The 11,213-nt window shown below is 33.8% G+C and overlaps 1 protein-coding gene across 1 annotated transcript in view; it reads right to left on the bottom strand.

Moving 5' to 3' along the window:
• DCDC1 (doublecortin domain containing 1) overlaps nt 1–10,561 on the bottom strand; it is a gene marked incomplete at both ends in the record, with an annotated part of 271,836 nt that extends 261,275 nt beyond the window's left edge. Inside the window, 3 exons of the mRNA XM_083357546.1 lie at nt 7,950–8,112; nt 8,476–8,635; nt 10,302–10,561. Coding sequence (XP_083213672.1) covers nt 7,950–8,112; nt 8,476–8,635; nt 10,302–10,561 — 583 coding nt within the window. The remainder of the gene's footprint in view (nt 1–7,949; nt 8,113–8,475; nt 8,636–10,301) is intronic.
• Between the last annotated feature and the right edge of the window lie 652 nt (nt 10,562–11,213).

Below are 11,213 nucleotides of genomic sequence, written 5' to 3' on the forward strand. Positions count from 1 at the left end.
TAATAGGACCAGGACAGAGGAACAACCCCTGTCCCGAGCTCGCCAGAGATCATTCATCAGAGCGACCAATGCCGTCTCCGTGCTGTGTCCGGGCCTGAAACCCGATTGGTACGGGTCTAGATAATCAGTATCTTCTAGGAACAGAGGAAGCTGATGCGCCACTACGCTCTCAACAACCTTCGCAAGAAAGCGAAGGTTGGAGACCGGGCGAAAGTTATTTAAAACAGCTGGGTCCAGGGAAGGCTTTTTGAGGAGGGGTCTCACCACCGCTTCTTTCAAGGCTGTGGGGAAACTGCCCTCTTTCAATGAAGCAGTTATCACTGCATGGATCCAGCCTCTTGTCCCATCCCGAGCCGCATAAACCAGCCAGGAGGGGCACGGGTCCAATAAGGATGTAGTGGAGCTCAGCTTCCTCATGATCTTGTCTACCTCGTCCAGAGTCACAGGATCGAACTCTTCCCAGATAACATCAACAAGACTGTCCATGTTCTCATTGTCAGATTCTGCCCAGTCAGAATCCAGACCGGTCCGGATCCGAGCGATTTTGTCCAGCAGATGTTGGCTAAATTCCTCAGCACGACCCTGTAAGGGATCCTCCTTCACCTCTTGATTAAGGAGGGAGCGGGTCACCCTAAACAGGGCGGTTGGGCGATTATCTGCGGACGCGAGAGGGTAGCAAAGTAATTAGACCTTGCCCTCCTCAACGCAAAAACAATGCTAAAAGATAGACTGGATTGAGAGGGAATGATTGACCCAAAGTCAACCAGAAAGGTCATCTGAACTTGGAATTTGACTGACTCTATCCAGTCTAACACTTTAGTAACTATAAGATTCTCAAACTACACACCATAACCAGTATCAATAAAGGAGAATATTTGTAGCTCAGGGTTGAAATGAGGGGTGCATGGTGCTCTCTGAGCCGGGTAATTTTCTTGCAGATGTTTCATCACCCAAACAAGATAACATCTTCAGTGCCAGTGATGATGTTACCTAGTTTGGGTAATGAAATGTCTGCAAGAAAACAACCAAACTTGGAGAGCTCCAAGGACCTCTCATAACTACTAACTTTTATGTAAATGGAATCCAGGTGCACACTGACCCATCTTTTTTTAAAAAAAATAATGTGTTAGGCTCTCTATGTAAACCAGATCACTAGAAGATTAGAACTGTACTTTATTGAGAAATTCTTGCATATTTCTGTCAAGATCATCTCTTTTATTCTACAGATTGGCATTCCAATCATTATCCCAAAAGTACTGGAGGAAGAAAGCCAAAACATAACAGCTTTAAATTGCCTGTATACATTCCACATCTCACAGCAATACTTTTTGCTCAAATATTATATTTTAATTCAGACCTTTTTCCTAATGAATTTTACTAATCTGAGCTCAGATAGGCTTATCGCCCTGAGTCCTTCGGGAGAAGGGTGGTATATAAATAAAATTATTATTATTATTATTATTATTATTATTATTATTATTATTATTATTATTATTATTATTATTCCTTGGCTGTTTTTCACAGGCCATATAGAGAATTAAATATAACCTTGGAATGGGAATTTAGCAAAATGTGAATTAAACTTGGGAAAAGATGAGAATATTAGAAAGTTAAAATGGCTTTGCCATAATTCTCTGACACAAGAAGGAGAAATAAATAGTCAAGCTTTCAAGATTTTGTTACTCTAACCTATGTCAATAAATTAGAGTTCTATTACTTCTTATGAACTCTGTTTCTTGACCTAGTCCATCTCGAAAGGGTTGACGAGATCTGAAAACAGTGACATTACACTAGGTTTCAAAAATACTGTTAGTTTTTAAAATCCTACAGATTTTTTTTTTCATATTTCAGCTGGTTGTTTTTCAAATATTGCTTTGAATATTATTTATGATTAATGATATTAATGATAAATAAATGAATAATATCAAACATAGCTGGTTGCGACCATACCTCATACCTGGCTCATCAGTGAATCACAATTCTTGACATTTAGTTCATTTTCTTGGGTTAATTTGGCAAAAGACACCAAAACATGGCTGAAATAAATTAGAATTTTTGCTGCAGACAAGAGTAAAGCATTAAACACAATTGTTGACTGACCACTCAAGTCTAAATACATAGAGATTTTATGCCTCCACATTGCTTTAAATTTGAGAGGTTTCTCCCCAATCATTTCATACTTTATGTAGCAATTGGTGGCCTTGAAGTCTCTTCACCTTGTTAGATTCAAACATTAGACAAAGTATCTGTAATGTATTGACCATAACTGTTTTAAATCACTTGTGTAATGTCTGACCTAGATTTCTCTGTTATGTAACAGTTGTTATTACTGAAAGTCAGACTTGCTGTCTCAAGGCTGATAATTAGGTTTGGGGTGGGAAACTGTTACTTTAAACAAGGCATGTCAAACTTGCGACGTCACATGATGTCACACAACGTATTGGAGCTTTTTTCCCATTGCCGGCAATGGGGTGGGCGCGGTTTCGTCGTGATGTTTCCGGCCCATGGGCCAGTAGTTTGACACCCCTGCTTTAAACTTATTGGTCGCCACCTAGAGGCTAACCATATAAATAGCTGCATAAACTTGTTTGCTGTTTCAACACTTCGTCTCGCTTAATGCCTAAAAAACTGAAGATATAACAGTATCTTTAGTGTTATGTCTTTTCCCTAAATTGTCAAAGATAAGAGCCGAATCCCTGAATGAGTACTTGAATGCAGTGACAGGCAGTATTAAGAACAACAAGCTGAAATTAAATCAAAATTAATTACTAAATTAATTACCAAGTAATTACTTACTTGGCTACGTATTAATGCTGAAGGAACATTATTAAGTAAATGTTATCAGTTAATTGTAAGCATTTTTTTTAAAGTGCATTTTTGCAGTGTTGTGAGAATGAAAGTATTGGGAACAGAAAATCTAGAAAATTTCATGTTGAACACTTACTTTTGAAATCCTAAAAAACAGTTTCAAATTTTATACCATAACAGTGAAAAATGAAGCAACAATGCTATTTAGCAAAAGATCTAGAAGGAAATTAGATTAATAAGTAAATCTGAAAGCTTAATTGCCAGAAAGCTTTGACTGATGTGCAGATAAGTAAGTGACAAAACATATAAAAGAACAATGAAAAAGAGAAGAGCAATTGCAGTAGTATGACAGAATTTATACAACCCCATTTTTTGTTGTTGAGGAGAAAATTCTAATAGCAACTTGTCATACATTTCCTTCAAACTGAGGTAAACACGGTGGGCCAACTGTGAGCCAGGAGTCAATTTCAAAATAGAATAACAGCCATAATTTGAAACACTTTTTCCCGTCGAAACTGTTGCTAGAATAAAAAATACGATAGCCATTTAGTTCAGCAATGTTTAAATTGTATTTTAAAAAAATATAATTGTACTGGCTGACTTAAAACCAAGGTTGACATGGAATAATTCTTTGGGAAATCCTAATCTGAGATTCAAATCCATGGAAAGTAGGCATGAAATCTATTCAGGTGGAAAAAAATCACGGATGTTTACATTCTATTGTAATATTTTTATCCAATGATATGGAACAATATTAGAGGTTCTTTAAAAGAAGGCTCAAAACTTCTGGGAAAAATTATGACCATGGAAAAAAGACTCATATTGCCAGTATCTTGCTTGTTAACTACTAGATGGTGCTAGCGGGGAAATGGGTAGAAAATGGAAAATAGTTGAAGAAGTAAATATTATTGAATGTCTTGCATAATTTAAAATTCACACATACAATAAGGAACCAGAAGAACACCTTTTATTTTCATAGGTGTATAAACTATTATAATTATATGATATAATTTTAAATCTTTTAAAACATATTTTAATCAAAACGTCATTTGCTATTAGGTGTTCATTTTTCAATCAGCCTCTGAAAAATTCAGGACCAGGGTAAGCTTCCTAGGTTCTCACCAACATGAATGAGATGAGCATTTATTGCCATTCATTGGATTGGGACAATAGTAAGCATAAATTCTGAATTCCATTAATTTCAAGAATATAGCTTCTCTTCAAGCAGAGAATTACCTTCAGAACGATGTTCCCTCCTCCTTGTTTAAGGAAATATTTGTATCAATTGTAATTGTGACTAATACTAAACAGGGTTTCCTATAATACAGGATATAACCATGATGTTTGAAGCTACTTAACAATTATGTAGCTCCACAATTTTATTTGCAGTGAGACAAACATCATCTCACAGAGACCTGAATAAAAATGTCCCATCCCTTATAATCCAGGATAAACAAGTTCCCTTTGCTACTTTCAGGAGGAAGGCAGACAAAAACAAGAGAGATGCTTATGCTGCAAAAAGCAGGAAAGCTTTTCTGCTGGGGATATATTCTGATTAAGCTGACCAAGGCTGATTTCCACACTGCACAAGATAAGATACAACCTACCGAAATGCAGAAAAAATACAAAATGACTGTAGAAGGAGGAGCTAGTTAAAGCAGCTGAGAGTTGCATAGTCTTTGTTATATACAGTATGCTCATGATAAGCCATGATAAACCAGTTTGTTCAGAGCAGGCTATTTCTATGAGCTGGGCAATAGTCCTCTGAAATTTACTTTCCAGAACCATGAAAAACGTACAGTTTCAAATCATGATTAAGACATTAAGATGCAGTCAGCATCTTAATGCATTCCCTCTCTCATCAAGCAAAAGTGAAAAGCTTTACCAATTATTGGGAGAGAGTGGATGGCAATTTATTTTTAGCATTCACAGTTTTTTTAATTATATAACAAAGTCGTCTGAAGAAATAGAAGAGAGATCAAAGCCTTGGGCACAGGTTAATACGACTCAAAAGTAAACAAAAGAATGAAGTTAATTAAAGAAGTTGATAGCATAGAAAACATAATGCAAGAACTTCTATCCAGTGTAGTGCATGTATACCTTGGTGTATAATAAAACAAAGTGACAAAGAAATATTGGATAGAGCCAATATAATTTCCAAACTTATTTTTGATATATAAATATATCTAAACCACATAGTATAAAATGCCAATTTCCTTATAAAGAATTATGTATTTCAGATAGATGTTATATATTTGTGCATAGGCTTGGATAAAATTTTCTGCATAGTGAACATTCTTACGATGCATACATGATTACTTCATTAGTCACAAGCCTTTACTTTAAAAAAAAATTCATTTCCAGCTAAAACACATGCATATTTCTCTTTCTGCTTACTCAGACTTTATTACAACCACACCAGTGAAATATCGCGACAGAATTAATGTAATGAACCATCTTTCTTGACCAATATTGAAAAGCATAGTAAAGTAATATTTATGCTTTTATATTATGTAAACATATATTTTCTATTGACAATTAATAGAAAAGAGTTTTATATTTCAATAGAAACTGTAAGCTGCATTTTTCAACTACTGTACTTATATCTCATTTGAATAATATTTTCAACATTTCCTTATATAAAAACTGCTTTTGAGTGTTCATGAACCTTTGTAAAATACATGATGATGTATTTTTTCCCCAAAGAGGTTTTCCTTCCTGACACAAATGCTAGAAAAAGTAACACAGAGAATATAATAAAGTTGTTATGAAGAATACACTTGTCTATATATTAATGATAGCCAAATTATACATATTTTGCAATATTGGTATAATAGTCAGTTAAAATTCAATGTACATTCTTCAGAATGAATACTAGAGTAATGGTCTTGTTAAAATTATATAAGTTTGTGTGTGTGTGTGTGTGTGTGTGTGTTTGTGTGTGTGTGTATGACACTATTGACAACATTTAGAGAAAGCTTTCCAATGCATTGTGGTGAATGCACAATCCTATTAAATGAACAAATCAGCCTGGAAAACCTAGGGGACGATTTTGGTGCCTCTTCAATGTTTATCAGTGACTTTTTTAGAGTAATACTTATTCTCGCAGAGCCCTCTTAATGGACCCTTCATATACTGTGCTGTGCCCAACCTCACCTACTCCTTCTTTTCTCAAAAGACAAGGCACATCTGCCACCTGCTCTACTCTGCGTCCCAGAAACAACTGTCGAGCAGCAAAAAGATTGATTATCAGTCAAATAGTATTCCAGTACACCAGATTTTGGTAGGTTAAGCTTGCTGATCCAGCAAGAGTTGGTGTGAAATTTTCAGCAATGTGTGCCAATATTTTGGTGCGAAAGGAACAGCAGTGCATGTCATGATGAAACACAGCCAAAAGATGCAGACAAAGCAGAGAAGTTTTTGTTGAGTGCAAATGAAGCAGAGATCAAGAAAGAACAAAATGCTTCTTTGGATCTGGAAATCTCAGTGGCCAATAATATATTTAGAAAAGTTGCACATTGTTCAAAATTTATTCTACTATTCTCCTGCTTATTTATAGAAAGGATGGCAACATTAGGTTCAGCTGAACATAAGGTGCAATGCAAAGGTAATACTGATTATTATGATAAATAGAAAGACAATCCATTACAAGAATTTTAAAAAATGAGACAGGATATTTGCTTAATTTGCATCTTCTTATTGAGTTAATGTATTAAAACACATTCAGTAGATTATTTGGATTCTATTCAGGAAAACTGTCACATCATCTATAATATGGCACTACATGAATAATTCATGAGCAATGGACTACTTATTACAGACATATCTTCAAAAATACTAAAGATATACAGATATCACCAAGTAGATTTAAGTTAAATATTTCAGTTATTCTAAACATAATAAACACGAACTTTTTTTAACAAGGTTTTGTTAAGCATTGCAGGGATGTTTTGGGGCAGCTTTTCTGCCTATTTTGAAGCATAATTTGCTGCTTACATGGTACTCAATTTCTTTAAAACAGACTCAAGAATTTTTTCCCATTCGAGATTTTCAGCATTCAGTATAAAAGTTTTAAGAAAAAGGAGTTTGATAATATGCTTAATACAACATTCATTTTAGAACACTTATATGTTGATGTCATAAATGTTTTCATCAATATTAAACATAATCTATTATAGAAAGCCTGAAAAACATATAATGAAAACTACTTGTACCTCAGTTAAAAAATTTGGCTTACCTTCTATTTTGTTCATATAAAAATTAATTCATCTGCAATATTTTCAATTATGAGTCATTATAATTCTTTTTATTTTGTTAATGGTATGATATTAAAATTGTTACTTTTCTCATTCCAGCTTAACATGGAGTTTTCATTTGGCTAGTGGTTTTGTTCCTTAATATTTTAAATCCCAACTATGTGCTATAACCTAATAACAATTTCTAACATTATACAGCATTTGGGTTGAAATTTTCTGATCATTCAATCCAGAACACAGCTCAAATTAAAAAGTATTTGCAATGAATGAGGCAATTGTATGGTATATTATTCTACATTTTATTGTTGAATTCCCCAGAAAAACCTATTACAAAATTAATTACAAGAGACAATGGCTTCAGATATTAAATATTTTTTAAAAAATGCTTTAAATTTCAAAACGCAATGGTAGCTACACAAATAAATTTATATATAAATTTAGGCTAAATATTACCCATTCCTGCATAAAACATCTGATAATTATTTTAATGCTTTGTCTTAATAAAGGTCAAATGACTAAATTAATAAAGCACTCACACTCTGAACTATTATTTTTGCTGGTGTAATAAGCTTAATGAATTGTGTCTGTAAGATGTCAGTGAAACTAAATAGTAAATTCAATAATCTCTGATTTAATTTATTATATTTTCACCATTTAACCTCCTGCAGGCTCCCTAATGTCTATTCAAATCTATATTAAATTAAGCACCAATGCTAATGAAGGGCAATGAACGTGGCTGTCAGTAGATTTTTCTTTCATTAAGCACATTATCCTCTTACTGAGCTGTAAATGAGTAAACATTAGTTTTGTTAAACCATGCAAAAAGATAGGATGAAAATCGTTTTTAATTGCACCCCTTAATCCACTGACTGTGGCATTTTTTACCTTTGATTTTTTTGAATGGATTTGAAAAGGGCTCTCCAGTTGAAATATAAACGTCAGCATCATGGGGTATGTCTGTAGCACTCAGTACTTCAGTGCCGTCTGCCAAGAAGATTCGTCGGGCAGCCATATTCAGCTTCAGCTTTTCAGTGCATTCCTCCAACAGCTAAATGAACAGAATAAGGTAAGAAAAATTAACAACAGAAATATATTTCTGTGGTATGCTACTGATCAAGAATCAAAACTTGGAAACTAGAGTTTCGGCTAGCTTCCGAACTATACAATATGTAGAGTCAGTTGCCAAGCAAGCTGTCAATGTTACTATTGTCACCATTGTATGAACCATGAAGAGAGATTTCACATTCTACATTATTTAGGTGGCTTGGGGTTTTTTTATATAAAATTTAATATAAAGAAAAATCACAGAGTTTACACTAACGGCTGTGATCTGTTTCATTTTAAAATAAATAAAATCCTTATCTTTTTTAAGTTTGAGAAGCATATCCAAATAAATAATAGAGATACTTACCAATTTAATAGAAAGTGGCACAGTAACTTTGGCAAATATATTTATTGCACCATTTTTATAAGCAGTTACTCTGAGTATCTGTGGTTTCTGTTTAAAAATCTGGGAAATCTCAGAGGCCGTCCGAGTAAAGTACAGTTTTGAGGAAGAAAATTGTTGACATCTGTTGCAAAATAATTCCAATTCAATTGAATAAGAAACTAACTAGAACATATCATGCATCTATTCTAAAATTACATTTAGTTAATATTGTTTTTCTTGATAATTGTTTAGCTTGTTACTATTACATTTTAGACAAAGTTCAAGGTGACAAGTACTTTTCTAAGCTTATGGAAAATTATGAACTATTGTTTCACATTACTTTCACATTTCATTTATGTGAAATTCAATTTTACAATGGCTGTTCTCAATTTTGGATCTGTCTTTATTAAAAGCATCTGAAGTCAGGATTCCACTGATTTTTGTCTTAATTTTTGTTATAATTACTGCTTAAATAGAAACAATTTTTGATTTCCGCATTTCAAATATTGTAATGTTTCATTAAAAATCTCTGTTTAAACAGTTCTAGTCGAATTACCACCATATGGATTTGAAAATAAATTTTTCTTCAGTAGCATTTGTAACTGATGTAACTGTTTATAGGAATGCATTCTTAAGCCACATGAAATTCAAAAGTACAACTGAATGCCCAGTAACCATATAACTCATATACCGGTATTTTAAGTTATTTGGAAGAACAACCAAACAAAAAGGCTTAGATAAAAGTATTTTTGCATAGATCTGGCATCAATAAAAGTTTGCTATTAGGCAAGCTTAGAAAGTAAATGTATTCTTCTTACTCCTCCAAATTAATTTGCTGATTGCAAACTAAAGTTTGTACAATGCCAGAGCATTTAAGTACTCACTGTTTTAAATTTTAGATATAACAACAGTATCTCTTTGGTTTTGTGATACTTGTAAACACTGAGGACACTTCTATAGTTTCTCTCTGAAACTAATGTTTGTGGAAGGCTAACTAGATTTACTTTCAAGGGGTTTTATGGATTATTTTTCTTTTTATATTAGGAGCAGAGGGTAACAGCAACACATCAGTATAGTCACACTTTATAACAAAGCAATGTTACTATTCATTTTGTGAGAAACAGATTTTTACAGTAATATCACAGGGGGAATATCCAATAAATATAGTTGAATATATTCAGCTGACATAGAAATGTTCATTACATAAAGTTCATTCCCCTACTACATGGTGCCCATATTCCAGTACTTCCAATGTATCTTCTATCCCTTCTGCTCTTCCATCTTAACCTACCCACTCCATTTTCTGTTATCAAATAATGATCTGGCTGCATGTGATGCATTTTAATGAAGGGGGGGAAATTCTATGGACTGCATAGAGGGAGAGTTGTATAACATTCATTAGATATGTGTTATAGAACAATGAAATTGTCGGATTTGGCTCTTATTGGTGTCAAAATTACTTGATACATAGTAATTTAAAAGAGAGTATGTATTTTTTCACTCATGTGAAACCTTCCTATACAATATATTTGTGACATTGAAACAGTTTTTCAAAGGACTAAGATAGATATCCTAAATAAAAAATCCTATATTTTACAAGAAAATACTTACAGTGAATTCAGAGTAGCTTACTACTAACTGAAAATGCTTAGAAATACCCGGTGATATTGTTAGATGCCAAAAATATACATACATATTGCACTTTAACTATAATTTTGCCAATTAAATCAACCTGACTTTGTTGAAAAGGAATAAAATAAGAACAAGCACAGTCATAGTTAAAAGGAACATGAAACAAATCTGATTACCTTAGCTGACCTGATGGAGCACAGATAGGTCTGTTTCTCTTATATGGCAATGTAAGGCAGAAATTGTTTGTACTATTTGATTCGTAGCTGGCTAGTTTTGATTTTCTATCATTTTTCTGAACTGGTTTTGTTTGATGTATGGAACCATCTTGAAATCCTGACCTTCTTGATGTTACCAATGATTGGGGAGCACTCTTAGGGCCAGGTAGAGACTTTCTTTGCTTTTGTTCTGTTTTTTTAGCTTTCTTTGTAAAGGGCATGATTAATTTTCTGGAAGAAAGAAAAGATAGTAAAAAACAGATAGTTTGATAACACAGTAGGATAAAGCTAATATGGAAACTCAGTTACACACCCCCTAGTTTGGAAATATTTAACACAAATAGTTCATCTCACCCTTAGAAGAGGAATAATTTAAACATTAATAAATTATAACTATTAAAGAGACAAATGCACACAAGTTTTTAAAATATCAGGGCTGCTTCCAATTTAGGGTACTCCCATTTGGACTGCAGGGAGCGCCAGCAGTCTTTATGTAGCTAGTTAACGAAGTCCTCTAGGAGCACCTCTACAAAGGGGTTCTCGTGTACCTGGATGACATCTTAATTTTCACCGAAACAAGGGAGGAGCATGTAAAACTGGTCAGGGCAGTACTGAATAAATTGCGGGCTGCTCGACTTTACACCAAGCTATCAAAGTGTGAATTCCATAAAGGAAAAAAATGACTATTTAGGATACTGCATATCTCTGGGACAGAAATGGATCTGGAAAAGGTCAGGGCAGGGCTGGAGTGGGCATCACCATGCATGAGGAAACAATTGCAAAGTTTCCTGAGGTGCTCTAATTTCTACCGCCAATTCATCCCTTCTTTTGCTCTGTCTCTTGCTCTATCTTCTTTGATGTGTCTCTAATGGG

Source organism: Vipera ursinii (genome assembly GCF_947247035.1).
Source record: "Vipera ursinii genome assembly, chromosome: 1".
Lineage (NCBI taxonomy): Eukaryota > Metazoa > Chordata > Lepidosauria > Squamata > Viperidae > Vipera > Vipera ursinii.